Below are 18,688 nucleotides of genomic sequence, written 5' to 3'. Positions count from 1 at the left end.
CGCAAATTCTTATAGTTTATTCGCCATTGGTGGATATCGTTGTTTTTGTCGAATGTCGAGAAGAAAAAGAAAAACCAGAAAACAAGAGAAAAGGGAAGAAACAGGCGGAGACCGACAATCTGCAGTGCTAAGAAGGAAAAGAAAAGCCTCTCTTTCTTGAAAGCAGTCTGACGGAAGGAGGAATCCAAAACACCCTGCAAATCCTCCAAAACTTCTGTTTCTCTCCACTTTTTTCCGCATTCTTTGTGTGCCCCTCCAAAGCTCCCCGCTGGTGGATACTTAGACAAGTCCGTCGAAGAAAAGCCGACTCTTTCCCCTGATCAAAATCAAATAGAGGACCAACTGCGCACGCTAGAATCCAATGCCATCTCGATGTCGTCGTAAAAACAGTAGTGTCGTCCTCGTCAGCTTTCGCGCTCTCCTCGAATCTTTTGCATTTGTCCTCCAAAATTTTCTTCCTTCCACCATTCCACGCCTAATCCCCATCCATCAAATCGTCCGACGACACCTTCCTCTTGCGTCCGCCCTTCCCGTGACCCTTTCCTGCGCCCTTCGACGATCCCTTCCTCTCGGCCTCAATCTCGTCGTTAAGTTCCCGCAGTCTCTTCAGAACTTCAATTACGCGCGGATTATCCAGCATCCGCTCGACAACTTCCTGGTCGCGTTCCTGCCACGCCGCCTCAGCGGCGCATGCGGCGCGGTACTCGCGCAGCGTGGGAAAATTAGCGGGGCCGCCGGCGATGCCGCGGTGGGTGATTTCCTCCAGCTGCTCGGCGAGCTGTGCACGCGTGGGTGGGTACGCGTAGCGATACGCGTGCTTGGAAAGGGCTTTGCTGTTACTGTGAGTGGGCGCGTAGTTTTGGGTGGCTGTGCTGGTCCACGGCAGGGCTTGGGCGTAGACGTCTTCCTGGAGGAGCGAGTCGCGCTTTTGGGCGGCTGCGGCCTTTGCCGATTTTGCCGCCGCAGCAGCGTTATCGGTCGTGGCAGTGCCGCCAGTTTTGGGCTTCTTCAGCTTCGGCGCCATCTTTTCTGGCGGTGGTGAGAGCTTGCGCTTGCGGTTTTCAGATGAGTCGGGAGCGGGGGAGGGCTTGGAGTCTAGCTTTTTGTTGGCCTTGGTTTTGTTGGTCGCGTCGTCGAAGACAGTCGACTTGCGCTTGGCCGATTCCTTGGCTTGGCCGTCGGGTGCACGTGATGTCAAGGCAGAAGACTTGTCCTGATGGACGGATTGGGCAGGCTGGACAGCGGGGGCTGGGTGAGGCTCAGGCGATGCGGCGTGTGAAGTCGCTGCTGCTGAAGTAGCGTAGGCCGCAGTCGCGCCGCTGGAGGCTGGGTCGGAAGTAGCGGGAGCAGCTGAAGTCGAAGTTTTTGATTTTTTCCTAGTCGAATCTGACGTGGGAGCGGCAGAATCCTTTCGCTTGCGGCTGGCATTCGGCGCTGACGGCGGCGCAGGTGAGCTTGCAGGCGAGGCCTGAGTGTTGGTGGTAGTGGTGGAAAAAGCGCTCTCCGAGGCCGGGTGAGAATGCGAGGACTCGCTGCCGGAATGGTCGTGGAAATGTTGACTAGCATTTAGGGCGGCAGCTCTTGTGCGACGTCCTTGGCCGGCAAGGAAGTTGTTGGTGAAGGAACTAAAGAGCTCTTTTTCCAGCCTGCTTGCGTTTGGAGGTGGCGCCTCGTCCTCGGCGGGATCGACGGCGACATACTCCCAGCTGTGCTTTGCGCGCGAGCCCTTGCGGGCCTTGCGGCCGTGCTCGTCGGCGCCCTGGGTGCTGACGGAGTAGACGGAGCTGGCGCGAGGCTTTGGCTCGCGCTCTGGGGCAGGCTCGGTCGACATGGTGTCGGATGCTGTGGAATGCGGGTGCTGCGGAAGCGGATGCGTAGGAGAGAGAGGGGAGTGAAGGGAGTGGAAGTAGCTATGAAGCGTGTTCTGATGGGAAACCATGGCTCGCAGATGGAGTGGGCATGAGGTGAGGTTGCGTGTGTCAGGTGGCGGGCTGTGTTCACTCTTCACTGGGCCAGAATGCCAAGCCGAAAACACACAACGCGACGCGTCGAACGCCGTCACAGCCGGGCGGCGCAGGAGGCGGGTGCGGCGCGCGCGACGTCGAGATGCGAGGCGACCTGGCTGCGCTGCTTGGGGAATTGTTTGCTTGAGTCAAGATGCGGCGCGGGGTGTTGGGTTGGGAGTGTGGTGGTTGATGGAAGGCGCTGATGAAGCTTGGCCCATTCAGGGTGCAGCCGGCGCTGACTAAGGCGTAAAGGGGCTTAGGGGCAGCAGCTGGCCCTGCGGATGCTGAAGCGAAAGACCGTGACGTCGCAATCTCAGCATCAAGGGCGCTCAGTGCCACCTGCCATGTCCGCTCCGCCGCGTCCGCTGGAGTACCTCTCGGCCGCAGCGCGCGCGCGATCACTCTCCGCCGCCCGTCAGACGGAATGTTGCGCGAAACAATACGAAGAAGCTTCGCCACCCGGTGCGCGCCGTTGCCGGTGGATACGTGTGAGAAATTGACCCCATCTCGATATGAGCCCATGATTTTCTGCGCTCAATCAAACCCGATTAAGTCCCCGTGGGGCGGACGCCACCGACTTTTGCAAAAAAGCGCTCGTCTATTGCCCCTTCCAGCCCAGGATCGCGTTATCCTCGCATTTGAATGGCATAAGTCCGACGCTTGGCTGCCAGTCCCTGCACATCTTCACGGCCGCTGATCTTCCATCCCTACCTCGTATGGCGCCGCGGAATCGCATGGCTACACTCTCCGTCGTACACAGCCAGCGCGGTTCAATCCCTCAGCAGCCCCTCGGGCGCCGCTGATCGCACTGTAGGCGCCAGGTGCGCAAGGAGGCGGCCGTAGTAGCGTGACGTTGCCGGCTGACGCACTCCAGGAGGCGCCGGCGGCGGCCACCAGTTTGCTTTTGCACCCGCTTGGAACTTCGCCAATGCTTCGGCCCTCCGTGCCGCTAGCCGTGTGCCGCCCTCGCACGCTATCTAAGAGGCATGATAGGATGCCAGGAGGCTTCCAATGGCGCCTAAAGTAGCGCTCCCTTGGGAATGTGGCTGCCTCTACTCCTAGACACTACACTGCACTACCTCGTCCCGCACTGCGTCGCTCGTGCCAGTCAGTGCGCCATTCCTGCTACCTGCGCCTGCTCGTGCCCTCTCTACAATGCAGATATGCACGCAAATGAAGTGTTTCTTATACCTCTCTAAATTTTCCATGCTCTTTCGCTTCTACTTCATTTTCATTGCCAATGCTGCGATCTTCTACGTCCATGACTTCCCAATAAGTTTGCACAGCCTCAAGCCACCAACCTACTCGCGCGCGTCAGTCCACTATAGTGTAAAAGCAGTTGTCCTATGATATTCGCAAGTCTATGGAACCCGTCTGGCGTCGGGTGTTCCCCTTTCGCACTTCCGCCGTTTCAGCCATCCTGATCTGCCTCTGAAACGTGAGCCCAAACTATTCCTGGTCTCCCGTCCGCTCGCAAGCAACGACAACATCAACGCGGTCAGGTGAAGATGGTTGTATTGTTCAGTTATATCCGAAACTCCGACAACCACTTCCGAGTTGTACGGTGAGCATTGTGTTGGAGTTCTTTGTTCACCGGTCGTCCTGGGCTGGGCAACCCGCCTTGTTCCGCGCCTGGTATGACTTGCCAGACGATAACGCAATCAAACTTGAATTAGCAGGAACGCCCACATATTAAATCCAACCCACAATGGAAACCAAAACCGATGTCTAAAAAGAGCATTCTTCAAGTGTCACAGCACGCGTGTACACCGACGTCGCTGAGCTGCCGTCCGTTGTCTCGTAGGTCCCGTCGAGCAGTAGTCCAATCCCGCAGCCTCCAGCTTCGCCATTGTAGAAAGACCACATTCCATGAAATGAACCCACCAAAGCCCTACTGTAGAGCCGAGTCTTCACAAAGCACTCTCCCATTCCCCAACGATTCCAACGTCGCCTCTTGCTCAAAGCGGCCGTTGGGGTGCCGAATCCTGCATGACATACTCGTCGTACGTGACGACGTAGTCGCCCACGGGCTCGCACATCCCCTCATCCATCTCCACACTCGAGTGCCCGATAATGTATCCCCTCTCCCTCGCCTCCCGCAAGACAGGCAAATGCAGCTTGGCCCGCTTCCTGCGCCAGCGCCGCCTCGCCCAGTCGCCGTGATGCAGCACGACCGCGACCTCCAGCTGCGGCAGCGCCGCGCGCAGCCTCTCCAGGCACGCCCAGACGTAAGCGTTGCGATGGCGGCGGCAGTGTTCCTGGTCCGCCAGCTCCTCCTCGCTGCACTCCGCGCCGGAGCAAACTGCGCCGTTGTCGTTCTCCTCGCCGTCATCGTCGACGACGACGGGGGTGTAATAGCTTTCCCCGTACGGCTGCCACTCGATCTTGACGACGAGCTCGAGCTTGCACAGCGCGCCCGCCGCCGCCTCCAGCAGCCGACAGACGCTGCGGAACGTCGCCTCGCGCGCGACGTGGTCGGGGCGCCATCCGCTGCCATCAACGTGACCCTCGACCGTGCGCCAGCCGCTGCGCTCAGCCGGCGTGACGGCCATCTGGCGCTTCATCGCCGCGGTGCCGAGCAGCGCGGGCAGCAACCCGGGCGCGGCGGCCCTGACGCCGTCCTTGAGCTTGCCGAGCAGCAGCGGGTCCCAGAAGCGTTCGCCGTCACAGCGCAGCGGCGCGTCGACGTGCAGGCGGCGCAGAAAGCGGCAATGGCGCGGGCCGATGGTGTTGAGGAAGGCGTGCAGGACGAGCCACTGCGCGCGCGGCGGGTCGGGCTTGGTGAAGCGGAACTCATTGCGGCTGTAGAAGACGGACGCGATTTCGGCGTGGAGAGCGCGGTTGAGGCGCATCCACGCGAGGTAAGGGCGGAGGGAGCGGTATTGGTGTGGGGGGCTGGGCGTGTCGGCGGAGAGGATGTCGATCGGGTGGGAGAGGAGGAGGAAGTGCTCCCAGATCATGATGCGCACGTCCGGGTCAACGTCCATGAAGCTGATGCGCATTCGGGGGGTCTGGGAGGGGTGTAGTCAATGGGCTTGGTTGGGGCGTCGAGGTGAGGTCGTTTTGGGTTGTCCGATGGGATAGTATGGAGGGAACGTACAGTGTACTTGGCTAGCTTGCGCTCGAGGTAGAGCATCGGGTAATCCTTGTAAGGCTGTAGTTCTGCCTCCGTCCACGGAGCTGGAAAGCTGCCCATTCTGTCAGGAACTGATGTGGTGTTGGCTGTCGCGGGCACTGGAAGCTCGTGTCTGAGTCGATGCGGGTCAGATCCGTCGCACTGTGTTGGAATGGTGCGGCGTTGAGGCGATTGACTATGACACAGCTAATACGCGCATATGGTGATTGTGAGGAAGAAGTTGCGACAAGGCGTTGAAGCTGTGGTGGACGGTCGTGCGAACTGGACCTTGTGTGGAGCAGTCTGTCCGGATGGTCGATAGTCGTGGTGCGTCAGGAAAGAGTGGAGGGGTGACAGACCTGCAAAGAAATAGATAGAAAGGGAAGAAGAGTGAGCACCCGTCCCTGGTGGTGCCTCCGCCTTTCGCGCTCCTACTCCAACCGGGCACGGGAGTAGTGAAGGACCATATTCTCCACCGACTCGTCGAAAGCAAACGAGCACCGCCTTTGTGGCTGCGCACTTCTCGCACAGGTATGCACAACCTCCTCCTAAATCTACAAAGACGGCCCATGCTTGACAGTGAGGCGATTTTCCTCTGTCGCATGTATCCGCTCCCTCAGGCAGTCTCAGCAGCGACCCAAAGCGCAGCAGTTTCGCATATCATCGCGTAGACAGAAAAGCTATAACACCAGAGCATGTCAGCCAGCCAACAATAACCCGAAGGGCTGTGATGAGGACAACTGATTCATTCGCACCCTAGGCTCCTCTCAGCCAGTCGCTCCATGATCCGCAGCTTTCCACAGTTACTGAGTGAGTCAGACAGGCTCGCGGTTTTGATGAAGATGTCTCAGTACCATGTCGCACGGTTGCGTATTCTGTGGATATAGCATACCCAAAACTCGATGCAGTGTGCGATACAAACGTAGGAGCTGCTGGATTCGCGACTCATTTCGAGCGAGGCCCACAAAGACGCGGACTCGGCGAACTTATATCAATATGTCAGAACTGGTGAACTATAAATAGGGTCGAACAGTTTTGGACTAAGCGCTCTCAGGACGAAAGAGTTCATCGGCAGTCTTGCAGTGCGCTTAGGATACTGTGGACTTCGTTTGCGCAACGGACGACACAGTATTTGCTACGTACTGGAAAGCGCTCTACATATCTAAATAGCGACGGTATGCGCTGATGCTAAAACAGGCTCGACGCAATCCCGTCAATGATCTGCCCGCCGGCGTGGTCCCTGCAACTTTGTGATAACCCTGCACAACAACGAGACTTTAATCCAAATATCACAGCGTCACTTCTACAGCCTCCATATTCTTTGCAAACGCTCATATCCAAGCTGGTAGCCTTATTCGTAGTATGGGGCCCTGCGGCTACGCTTCCGTGTGGTGAAGTGGCGAGACGCTTTGGCACGATCAGCAGCCCAGAGCGTCGTTGCGATCGGCACCTACCAGCCTGGCACAAAGGGTCTAGGGGCGTTGCCACCCGCTGATCGCATTATGCATCAGGACACTTCTGCGCAAGTCATTCGCACCCGCATGTCCAATCCCGGAAACGCTTTCCCTGCCCAAAAAACCACCTCTCATCAAACCGTCAATGCGATACGCGGGAAAATCGGGACCGTGCAACTCTTCCATGACTCGGCGCAGCCACGGCGCACTAATCAAGCCTCGTGCAGACCGGCAATTCCGGAGTTCATGCGCCTGGGTTTTTTTGTGAGTCGTTTCTTCGCTGCGTGGTGCTGCGGTGGAATCGTTAGCGTTGCGATGGTAGATCTCAGGGGAGCGGAGTTGGCGGATGCTACCACCTAATGGTGGGACGAGCAATCTAACGAGTAATATATCGATTTGTCTTTGAATGTGACTTATACAAGGGCATTTACCCGATTCATCTAAAATGATATTTGCCTAGAGCTTATGGAAAATTCCGTTGCCTGTCTTTGCTTAATATATGAAGCATGCTTATCCTTAAAACCGTTCCTTTTTTAGTATAACACCACCTGATTGACACCTTCGTTTATGGCAGCTCCTTATCGGAAAGAAACTTTCTACGTTCACATGACATCGTGACGTGGGAGGGGAACATGGCCCTATTGCTGGCGTTCAACTCGTTACAAAGCCCCTTGCTCCGCATAAGAAAGCACTATTACTGCGCGTTAGAGAGTTCTTTTCTAGACGTAGAAGGCAAGCTGTAAAAGCATATCCCATCATCTGTGCAAATCCAGACAGGCTTGACGAAGGAGGTGTCATAAAAGTGGAGATTACTTTATCATCAGTGTACATCGTCAGAATCACAGATCACGCAAATAGATTTAGATCAAAGTCTTTTAATTTTGATCTTTCATGGGCAAGTCCGCTTTGGCTCTTCAACGATTCTCCTACATTGAGATCAGTTGATTATAGCGATGGGGACTACCAAATACGTAGGCAATGTAAAATCTGATACGTTACATCCGCTAAATAATCAATTTTGTATCAATTTACAAACATCTAGACAGCAAACATTGCGCGAATCCTGACTGGTCTAATCGTACCAATGAAACGTTTCGCCGTCGTAGTCCTGACCACCCCAACCTGTCTTTTCGTAATGCCCTCCGCCTTCGTAGTCCTGATCACTCCAACCTGTCTCTTCGTAATGTCCTCCAAAGTTTCCGCGGTTGCGATGCTCAAATTTGCTTGAAGTACCGGTGAGTTTGAGTGTCCGCATACACTCGCCACAGGCTGTTTCTGCACAATTGGGACACTTGAAAGCAAATTTGTTAAAGGTACGGCTGCAATGCCGACAGTAATGCCGACCGTTAACCTTGAGCCAGAAGGACTTGTGCGTGCACGATGACGAATCTCGGGGCTGATGTGGCTTGTACTGGGTTTTCTTGGGGGGTTTTCTCCGTGTGGTTTCGCGCGCAGCCGCTCTGTTCCTTTCTTCTCTCTCTCGTGCTTCTCGTGCTTCTCTCTCGCGCGCTTCTCGTGCAGCTCTCTCTCGTGCTTCTTTCTCTCGTGCAGCTCTCTCTCGTGCTTCTTTCTCTCGTGCTTCTTTCTCTCGTGCTGCTCGTGCTTCTTTTCCTCGTGTTGCTCGCGCTTCTCTTTCTCGTGCTTCCCAAGCTTCCCAGGCTTCCTGCGCTTCCCGTGCCCGTGCCTCCCGTGCTTCTCGTGCTTCTCGTGCTTCTCGTGCCTTCCGTACTGCTTCTGCTTCTCGCTCCTTCCTCGCTCTTTCTTCTTGTTCACGTTGCTTCTTCAGAATTTCTTCAAAAGCTCTGCGCTGTTCTGCTTCTTCCCTCTCTTTAGCTTCCTTTTCCTTTTTCCTTCTCTGAATCTCTTCAAACCTCAAGCGAGCATTCTCTGCAGCTTCCTTCCCCTCCTTCTCAATTACCATCTCTTCGAGTAACGCAGCTATTTTCTCAAGGCGTGTCTGTTTGATCCTCCTGGTAGCAAGCCTCTGAAGTTTTTCAACTTCCATATTCTGTATGTCCTTATCCGTGAGAACCGTTCGTGACCAGAACAACCAAGAATTGGCAGCTCGAAGTTTTTGCTCATGCTCACGGTCAAGCTTGTCAAGCTGTTCTATCTCTGACCTCAACTTCTCGACTTTTCTCTTGGTGTCGGCTATCTTCCGATTCATCGCCTCCACCCAGTTCAGCCAAGCACGCCTTTTCTCTGCGCTTGCCTCTTTCTCGCGCTGATCTTTCTTGGCGTTGTCTTCGGGCTTCGGTCTTGGTTTTGGCTCTGGCTTTGGATTTGGATCTGTCTGCTGCTGTTTTTGAGTATTCCCTGCCGGTCGGCTGCGTGCAAGTTTGGCGTCGTAAATGCGCCTCTTCGATTCATCTGAGAGAGTTTCCCATGCTGCTGCTATCTACACAACAAAACTTCCAATTTAATGACTTTCGCTTGGAAATGACGAAGAAAACTCAAATCTTGCTTACTTTTTGAAACTTCGCTGTAGCAGCTTTTTTGTTTGGATTCTTGTCTGGGTGATGAAGAAGTGCTTGCGCGCGGTAGGCACGTTTAATATCTGCTAATAGAGCTGTTGAAGAGATCCCCAGGGTCGCATAATGGTCAGGCAGAGAGCTGTAGTCCATCGCGATTTTGCAGCCAGGAGCTGCCGATGAGAGTTCTCTTGAGTAGTAGTGAACTGCATACACGAAATGGTCAATATGTTGAGTCTCTGATCTAAGCGAGGTTGCTGGTACCGTATTTAACTCCCTACTAAAAGTAAGGGTGGCATAATGGCATGACCTGCCACAAACGCGTACAACATTCCACAGATATACTCGCAGATGGGTGAGATAGGGCATCGCAGTCTATTGGTTAAATGCAGACACGTGTCAGAATCCAGACCGCCATTGAAGGCGGGGCTGTGGTGCCAGACCTTTGGGAACACCACGGATGGATTTGCATTGAACAGTCCACATAGAATCAAAGCAATGCTACCTTTCCAGTGCGATCAGTCTTATGTGTATCTTTATTCGTATCTTTGCCCGCGATGCGGAATCAAAGGTTGCTACGGTCTCGGCCGGGTATCTGTGCCCAGCTGTGCATTCGTACTGCTTTAAATTAGCTTACTAAGACTAGGAAAAACCTGCATAAAGGCCTTCGACTACGGTTGGGACACATCAATCTTACATCGTTACACAACACGGAAAATCACTCAGTAGCAGCCACCAGTCAACCATTCGTCCCATTGCGAATGCCAACCGCCCACGAAATAAGAAGCATGGCAGCTTGGCGTATATTTAGCCAATACATTTTGCTGAAATGTAGGGTGGGACTTTTTTTTAGCGTCGACTCATGCATTACTATAGAAAGGAGTCAAAAGTCTTGCAGCGACTTTGAGACTCAGATCTATGATCAGATGAAGAAAGTCGTAGTAGATACCACCAGAGCCTTTAAGGTGAGTTTGGAAATGAAGCAGTTACAGTAAGAGTGTTACAAGCGAACAGGCTTTAGGATGAACCATTCAGCCGCTAAATAAGAGCATAGAGTCGCTAATAGATTAAGAGAGAATCGACTGTACTTATGCGAACGACGAAACGCGCAAACTTGCGAAACGTTGGAAGACACGCTAGGTTCGAACGACTGGACAAGTAGCCAATTACTAATCCTGCGGGGATGGCATACCTTCTCCCACTTTGTCAAGCACAACGTTCCGCCCAGCAGCAGTAAACTCAAAGTATCTTAAGGTTTCCCTTGGAGTTGCCGGAACATTGGTCGGCTCGGCTTTTCTATTTAATTGTACACGTTCCTTCTCCAACCTTAGGCAGCCCAAATTATGATTCGGAAGTCGCCCCCATAAACACAGACCAGAAAATCATATCCGTCTAGAGATCTTTTGTTAAGTTCCCATTCTATGTGACCAATAATTGAGCTCGAAGAATACTGGGCCCAGTTCGGCATCTGAAGACGGACATCCACTGGCTGATACGACTCAAACATGCTAGAACGGTATCCTAAGTCCCTATCGCGATCAATATTCTCGCTATTGCCGTGTCTTTTGGATGCCTTCAACATCGCTTAGTCTCCCATCTAGACACTCAAACATCGGCGTCACAGTGTCCCTATTCTTGATATCGATTTACCATTCAATAATGTAATTTCACGACAGCTAGCGGACTTGTTGGCTTTGATTTTGCGTGACTATATGGCAAGGGCGCCGCGACGAGATTGGCGCTGAGAAACACTGCGATTGGCACCATCTAGAGACATTCGCCACCACAGTGGCGCATATCACATCATGCACAAAGACACTGCTGCACGGCAAGTTCGTACCCAACAATGCATAGATTAGAGAGCCTCTCTGCTTTATTCTGCTTCTTTCATAGCATGCCTTACCCTCTGCGTCGCCGAGAATACGTTTCCAACGTTAGACGTGGCGTCATGCATTAAACTCCCCCGCCTTGACACAAACACTGGCGACAATCTTTGCGCACAAACGCAACGGCGAGCTAAAAACGACAGAGTATACCCGCTGCCGAGCTCCAGGATGCTGGCAGAGTCGGAGAAATGTATCAGAAATACCAATTCCCACAAAACGAGGTTTACGATCCGATAGCTCAGCCAGGAGCTTAAGATCTTGTTCAGTCTGCAACAGCCGGGCGGTTTCACCAGAGGTGATCCTTTGCAATAATCTTCTCGAGGAACAGCACTTCACGTACGTAGTAGTCGAAGCTAAGGTCTGGAATTTTCCGTATAATTATGGATTCCACATCTACGTCCGAACGGTTGCTTCAACTACACTTAACACGAGCTTAGGTGTTTGAGAGATTGAGTCATCGTGGCTCAACTTTTATGGCGCCAACTATAGTAGTGGCAGTACTACATGAATATTTTCTTCGTATCCTAGATAAGCCCCGCACTATATTTGCGCCGCCCTCACTTATCTGACTCGTGCGAGACTGAGGACACATTACCCACTTTATCCGCTTATCTTTTCGCGAGCCATTTTTTTGCGCCAAGCTTCCATTGAAGTGATCTAACCTGCATCTAGAAACTCGTAAAAATCAAAAGGGCAAGGATAGACCGGAGAAGAACACAACCACACGCAATGGAATAAGTACAAAGGAGAGTAGCAATCGTAGACATCGAATAACAATCCAAAAGATTGCTTTACATGGATTTTCATTCCTCAAGGCCTTCTTGAGGCTTTCTTCTTCTTCTCCCTCCATAAGCCGTTCACCGACAATATTTCGTCCACCAAGCTAAGGAAGCCATTCACTGGAATGCCGTCAGAGTTCAAAAGAAGCAGGGCGGTAGTGTAGATCGTTCATTAAGAGTTTTGATAAGTGGGAACTCAATGTCGGATCGCGATCTCCACGGCGTGATTTGTTCTTTCGCTTTGACCACTCGTTTGTGAATAGTACGCAATGGTCATGTACCAGGTGCAACGCCCAATCCTAAGAAGACTCTTCATCAGAATTTAGAGGTAGCTATACGAGGGAAATCCGTTATCTGAACTCTCAGAGTTCCCCGTCCGCGGCAGGATCGTCTTCAAGTGTCTATCTACACCTTGCTCGGCTCAATCCTCGAGGCCCTTGACAGGCAGGATTTCTTTTATGGAATTGCACGACGTTATTAACAGGAAATCGAGAACTCGTTGCTGGCGGGCTCTTTTTCCCATAAGCTTTGGAGAGTGAGTCACCTATTTTGTGAAATCCGAATTTAGCGAACTCGCTCCTCACATAGACGCTGTCTAAGGGGGCTCCAGATACTTTCCTCAGGCACAGTCCGATCATTCATAAGGACAATTGTCACGAGCACACGGTATATTAACTGAATACGCCGGACGACATACCAATTACAGGACCTACGTGGCATCGTGGCGTGATGAGCAAGTGCGGGCCTTGCAACAGGCCGGTTAGTTGCATCATCTGAAATGGTCATTTTAGGAAGTTATAATCTGATCAAGCTACGTTGCGGCCGGCTTGGACCTATAGACACAAGTGACTGTGGGAGAGTTATCTGAGTCATGGCCTTGTAAGTACTTCATAATAATCACTACGGCTTGGGGAGAATTACCTTCTTCGTCGTTGTGAGGAGAGGAAGTCGGAGGGGATGGAGATGATATCCGGTTGGGTTGAGTCGAGGGCGAGCACGTCCTGCTGCTCCGCATATTGGTGCGGCTCTCTTTAGCCTCAGGTGCGGGCGCGGTGACTTTCCACGGTGTTGGCGGGGTCTACCTCGGAAGTCCGATTCGTAAACGCGTAGACGAAGCGCTCTGCTCCCTTCTTAGTGACCAGGATGTGTGACAGAAAATACAAGACGGATTCCGTTTTCAAAGCTGGATGGTGTCCATCCGAGGGTCTTTATTAACAACGCGCTGGAAGGGGCTGACAAACTCCACTCAACGGAAGAGGTAAGTGTAAACTGCGCAAGCGGTGAATTCAATCGCAGCTATTTCTTTAAACATCTTTCGCTTAAGCTCTGTAATTCAGGAATTACAAGAACGCTGGAATAGAAGGAGGAGCGGGAAGGGGCACCAGCTCGATGTCTCCTGGCGCTTCGCTACAAGGCCTGCGTACGACAGGCTCATATTGTTGCTCGGGACGGGCGGTTGTCCTTCCCATATTCTCGTTGCCGTAACTACGGCACCGGCCAAGCATGATAATATCCATCCGTAAATTCATGTTGCCTGCCCGCTTAAAGGGGCTAACGAATTCCGATTGGCGCCTACGGCGCGTACGAGCGGCACGACTGGCCCGTTCAATAGTGGCGATTTCATGAAGCATTTTCTGCTCTATGTTAGCATCGCCAACGACGTACGTAATGAATTCAGTGGTTATACCACTCTTGCTGAAGGACGTAGTAGTCCGGTGAATTTTCATGTTGCGAAAAAGCAGTATGAAAGACTGCATACCGCGTCCTTGGCCCCAAAAAGAGACGACTGCCAGGGCCTAAGCCTACACTTGCGATCCCGGGCAGCAAGCCTTGCTCTTAGCCTCCATAGCTGTTAGTGGTGCTGAAGGTATATATCTGTCTTCCTCCAGCGAGTCATGACAGTCAGGTAAGCTGGCACATCTGTTGTTCTGCTGAGTTTCAAGTTTCGAACAAATGGAGAGTGTCATCTACCTTTCGAGCAGTAGCTTGCGCCCACGATACCGCTTTGGATGTTTGGTGATGTATTGGCGCGAGCGAGGAACCGGTGATGCAAAAGGCCGAAGAATAGCATCCCTACTAAAGGCAATAATGAGCGCCACACTCGTAAGTTTGGTGAATCTGGCTTGCTCACCAGGCCTGGGTGAGTGAATGGCGAACTTTACAGTTGGTGGACACCGAAAGAAATTCGGGAAGGGCGATCAGACTTAGCTTACTTCCGACCAAAGTGCTTGCATTTCCTGAAGAAGCCCTTCAATCCGAGATTGTCGAAGCGTGGATCTTAGCAGCAGAAAGTCGACAGTTGTGACTATGGATTCTTTGGACTTTGAGCAGCTTGTGCTGATTCCGCGTGGAATCCGCATTCACAATGATCATGATCGGAACCAACGACCTCAAGACCCATACAAGCACTTTAAGACCGAGAACAACAAGCCGAAAGATTATCGCCATATCAAGTTCTACAACGCAATCAAGGGCCTTCAGAAATCGACAATATGGCTAGATCCGTCCCCAGAGTTCCAGGAGCTCATAGTTGAAGGCTACAACGCCATGGCGAAGTGGGAGGCTTCTTATTCAGGGAGATTTACACGAGCCCATGGGGAGTGTGATTTTATTCAGCAGTGTCCCAGAAGGCCAGGAAACCGGAGGAATACAATCATTTGCTTTCTCATCGTACGGCGACTTCGGTAGTCTAGAGCTTAAAGCGTAGTATTGGGTATGTGGCGTTCGCTTCTGACTGGCAGGGTCGGTCATGAAGTTGCTCGTGAGCTAAGTGCGGTGCATCTCTAGGCCTTTAGAAGGGTACACAGGACCCGGCAGAGAGATCACCGTCCAGGAGACATCCTTGTGGGGGCGCCGGACTTCTCCTTGTCATCGGGATCCTTGGGGCCACCAGTGCGCTCATTGCTTGCCGGATCCTTCATGTAGTTCATTATGAACTGAACTGGGAGCGGAGCATCTCCAGGACCGAGGCAGTGTCTCCCTCGCACGGCGAAGGGACCACCGCCCAAGACACATCCCCACGGGAAGTCCCCCGGGCCAGATTCTTCTGGCCGGCATCCTCAGCGCGCCTGTTGACCTGGTACTTGAGCATACGCTCGCCAGTGTCCAGTGTCTTTTCCCAGTCCCATCTTCCGTTGTAAACTTGATTGTTATTTTTCGGATTCTGCGGCGGAAAAGCGCAGTCGTCGAGAGTCGCGGTTTTCTGAAAGATTTTGACGACCTTGGGCGGCGAGCCCCGAGCGACGCCAGCGAGTATGCGGTGTCCGGAGGTCTGCGTCGGAGGTGGTACGTACTGCGATCCCGACGGAGGTGGAGGAGGTTGACTGTACGGCTGCGGTGGTGGTTGGGCCGGCGGGTATTGGGGAGGTTGGGCAGCTTGGTGGTAACCACCCCCACCGCCTTGCCTTTGGTGCGATGTTGGCGGTACTTGAGACGACAATTGGATCCTGCTGAACGCTTCCACCATCGAAGGCATAAGGCGAGATAGCGCCTCCTCTGCACATGATCCTCCTCGCTCGGAGCTGGCAGCGGTCGCCACGGGTTGCATCATGTACAGGTCCTCGACCTTCTCGTCAGCCCACTCGATGGCTGCTTCAACCGCCTGGTCCAGAAGCAGAGGCTGATCCCCAGATGCCTTCTTCATCATGATCAGCGGTCAAGACCCTTGACGAACTCGGACATGTCGGCGGGCGCGAGGAGAGACCGAAGCGCTTAGAAACAAGGGTGGGAAAGGAGAACGACGTCTGCCGCCGAGCGGGCGAGGAGCAGCGGTAGCCAGGCAAGAGCAGAAGCCCAGCAAGATAGTCTGTGAAGGTGAGCGGCTGCCTGTCGCGTTAGAGGTGAGCCTTCCCATTTCGGAAGGAGCGAATAAGGCAAGCGCATGTTCCGAGACTTTGCGAACGCCAGCATGAAGCTACTTCCCGAGCGCCGGGCGGCGCGACGGGACCAGTCCTGCTGTGTCGCTGCCGACCGAGTCGAGGAGGGTAGGCAGGTTGCGTGGATAGAGCGACGGACGTCTTCATGGATGGCGCTGCGCACAGTGAGCGTAAGCCAGAAAAGAAAATAAGCATACAGGAAAAGGCGAAAGAAAAAAAGGATGCCCCCGCCCAGGAGTTGAACCTGGGTCCTTCACCCAGCCGCACTCGAACCAGACGGATCCCAATATCCCGGATTTTCTCGAGCCGCCAAGAGTCGCTCTACCAACTGAGCTAGCGGGAACAATGGGAAGGCTGGTTTGAACCATTTATATCACGATTAGGGGCTTACTATGTGTCATAGGTGGCATGAGATGAGATCACGGCACGCTAACCATCGCTCGATACCTTCCATCCTCCTCTCTAGCTCCAAAAAGCGATGGCACACCCCTAATTCTGGACATTCTGACCAAGCTGCCCGCCGTCTTGGTCGTTCCAGTACACATCTTAGCCTTCTCACCTGGGGTCCCTCTCACCTCTCCACGACATCTCAGCACATGTTATAGAACATCAGTAAGTTTTTGTTTTTTCAAATGACTGTTAATGCGATATAGATCATCTAATTCTACTACATATTCCATAATCCGTATGACCCCTTTGCCTCCACCCAAGTTCTCAGCTCTTTGTCTCCTTTGCCCGGACTATCCTACATATCTGGCGATCGCACATCCGCCATGACTGTCGCTGAGGCTTCTCTTCTCTTTGGAGGCATTCTTCGTGGGTGTGTGCCTGATGCATCTTCGTCGCCTCCCTCCTGATTCTGACTGTAAACAAGAGAGCAGAGAATAGTAGCTTTCTTTCATTCTGTTGAGACTGTGGGTACATATTCTGTTGCCTCCGCTCCGGTTTGATAGTTAGGAACCAAAGGTGGGTGGGTGTTGCTGTGACAAGAAGCAAGCAACATTGTGAAGTTGTCCAATATCTCAAATGCTCGTTACCTTCACTGAGATCTTCGCCACCCTTGCCTTCTCCATGTCTCCCTTGTTCTTGTTGTGGAGTTTGAGCTTGGTGGGGATGTGGATGCGACTCGATCCGTCATCAGCTCGGAAGATTGGGAGGATAGCGTCGATGCTTGGAATGAACGCCCTCGATTGGCCTTTCGAATGGTCAACCGCTGTCTCGAAGAAACCCCAACACACCCTCAGTTATTTTGCGAAGCAGCTCCCCAGAAAGCCCAACAACACGGCTGTCGGGCTCGCGGTTCCTGGCTGAACTGCGTCATCCATAACAAGCCGCTTCAATCTCCCCAGGACCCGCTGGATGCCCGCAACGAGGTTTTGTAACATTTTTATATACATAGTGAGATCAGCTCCCCCCGCAAAGGATGGCAAGATCGTGATGCACTTGCGACAGAAGGCACGAATGGAGGCAGGCGCGACGCTGGGCGAGTAATCCTCGGAGCTTGGTCTATGGAATGGGTCCACGCAGATGGGACAGTGCGTTTGCTGGTTTGATAGCTGCACGGATGATAGCGTCTGGGAAGTGCTTGTGGAGGAGACCCTCCGTTGCACTCACAATCGACGCATTAGACTCGCTGCTCTTCAGGCTGATGTTGGAACGGGACCTTCCGCGATAAGCTGGCAGCGAGACGACCTTCCGAGATTCTTTCTTCTGGAGTTTCCTCTTGCAATGGTAGTAGTCTGGCGCGGGGAGCAGTCTCGACGAGCCAGAGCAGGGCCGAGGTTGACTTTGGGGTGCGCAAAAGGCCCGGCGAATGGGAGCGCTAGGTATTTCATCCTGAAAACTCTTCTGATTGGGTTCTTTGAAGAGCTATATTGGAACACCGAACGACAACTTCCGATGCTGAAGGGTGTCGTATTTCGGGATAGTGGTTCTTGCCAAGTACCAGCATCCAGGACCCTATACCGTCCGTGATCGTCGTCGAGGCGGTGGACTTCTTTGAGGGACCAACCCATGTCCAAGTGTCTTGGTACTCGAGCTTGATCGCTAGGCCGAACTGGACGTTGCACTTCCCGATACTCCCAGCCAGTCGGACTGCATCAGCCTCTTCCAGGTATGCGTAATCAGGATCCTCGCCAATGCTGGGGTAGTCCTTCCTGACGCCGTGCGTTTCTTTAGCCAAGAAGTGAATGGCAAAGAGTGCGATGTTGATGGTCAGGACGCGGAGGGCCGTGTTGACAATTGCGTACGTCTTCGAGCAGACATGGCAACGATGCCCAGAAGAAGCTGTAGGAATGATTTGCTGATTGGCTCCATCGGTGCTCTCGGCAACTTCATCCTGTAGGGGCTCTTCGCTGTGCGAGTGTGTTGCCTCCGTCAAGGATAAGGTGGTGATCTGGAGAGTTGTCGGCGAAGCTGGTTCACTCTTGGCCTGCTTCGTGCTGGGCGACTCGAAGTCTTGGGCAGATCGCTTCTTGCTTGGTATACTCTTGCTGCTTCGTGTTGGGCAACTCGCAGCCTGTCTGGCGCAGCTAAGCTGGATGAGGACGAAGTCGAGCGTAATTCTACACGGGAGGTTAGCTATGGCTCAGGCGGATGGAAAAGGGGGTTTTGGTTAGTACCTGAAAAATATATATAGAGTGGTATCATGCTGGTGACATTCTGTGCACGCAGATTCGTTCATCTCGCTAAAGCTGGTCAGTTGGAATACCGTTGAATCATGCTTTGAAGCTGGTCTCCAGAGATAATCTCAGTTGCGTACGACTGAGCATAATGGAAGAGCTCGTCGTGAATGGCGCAACCACACCAGTAGCCTACGATGGAGTCATTAGTAATAGAAACACTGAGAGGAACGGAGATCATACTCTTCCCTGTCCGTATGATACCAGCGGAAAAGTCATAAGGCATAATCCAGTAGCCTTCGGAGGTAAATCACCTTTCCCGGTCTGGCCTATTTGGCCAACTGGTCCGCCATAATATTCCCCATCACTGCCCACTTAAGATCCTCCTTCTCCTTATGGGCCTTAACCCATCGTAGCGTTACTTTTATTCCCAGGGCCATCAGTGCCCTTGTATAGTCGTGGATATGTTGGGTGTATCTGA

At 53.0% G+C, this 18,688-nt stretch overlaps 4 protein-coding genes across 4 annotated transcripts; all 4 read right to left on the bottom strand.

The window, feature by feature from the left end:
- Positions 1–475: 475 nt before the first annotated feature.
- On the bottom strand, positions 476–1,831 carry LTHEOB_8088 (uncharacterized protein; the record flags this gene model as incomplete). Its single annotated transcript, XM_035517526.1, has 1 exon — positions 476–1,831. The coding sequence occupies one exon, from the start codon at positions 1,829–1,831 to the stop codon at positions 476–478; it is 1,356 nt and encodes a 451-aa protein (XP_035370635.1).
- Positions 1,832–3,964: 2,133 nt separating this feature from the next.
- Positions 3,965–5,202, bottom strand: LTHEOB_8087 (uncharacterized protein; the record flags this gene model as incomplete). The annotated part of the gene is made up of 2 exons (XM_035517525.1): positions 3,965–5,017; positions 5,107–5,202. The coding sequence occupies 2 exons, from the start codon at positions 5,200–5,202 to the stop codon at positions 3,965–3,967; spliced, it is 1,149 nt and encodes a 382-aa protein (XP_035370634.1).
- A 9,438-nt stretch (positions 5,203–14,640) lies between these two features.
- On the bottom strand, positions 14,641–15,357 carry LTHEOB_8086 (uncharacterized protein; the record flags this gene model as incomplete). The annotated part of the gene is made up of 1 exon (XM_035517524.1): positions 14,641–15,357. One exon carries the CDS (start codon positions 15,355–15,357, stop codon positions 14,641–14,643), a length of 717 nt encoding a protein of 238 aa, XP_035370633.1.
- A 2,060-nt stretch (positions 15,358–17,417) lies between these two features.
- Positions 17,418–18,493, bottom strand: LTHEOB_8085 (NAD(P)H-quinone oxidoreductase subunit S; the record flags this gene model as incomplete). Its single annotated transcript, XM_035517523.1, has 4 exons — positions 17,418–17,455; positions 17,552–18,150; positions 18,297–18,399; positions 18,451–18,493. The coding sequence occupies 4 exons, from the start codon at positions 18,491–18,493 to the stop codon at positions 17,418–17,420; spliced, it is 783 nt and encodes a 260-aa protein (XP_035370632.1).
- Positions 18,494–18,688: the final 195 nt, after the last annotated feature.

This window comes from Lasiodiplodia theobromae (genome assembly GCF_012971845.1).
Source record: "Lasiodiplodia theobromae strain AM2As chromosome Unknown scaffold_25, whole genome shotgun sequence".
Lineage (NCBI taxonomy): Eukaryota > Fungi > Ascomycota > Dothideomycetes > Botryosphaeriales > Botryosphaeriaceae > Lasiodiplodia > Lasiodiplodia theobromae.
The sequence above is the reverse complement of the archived record's forward strand: the minus strand, read 5'-3'. Positions and strand labels throughout refer to the sequence as shown.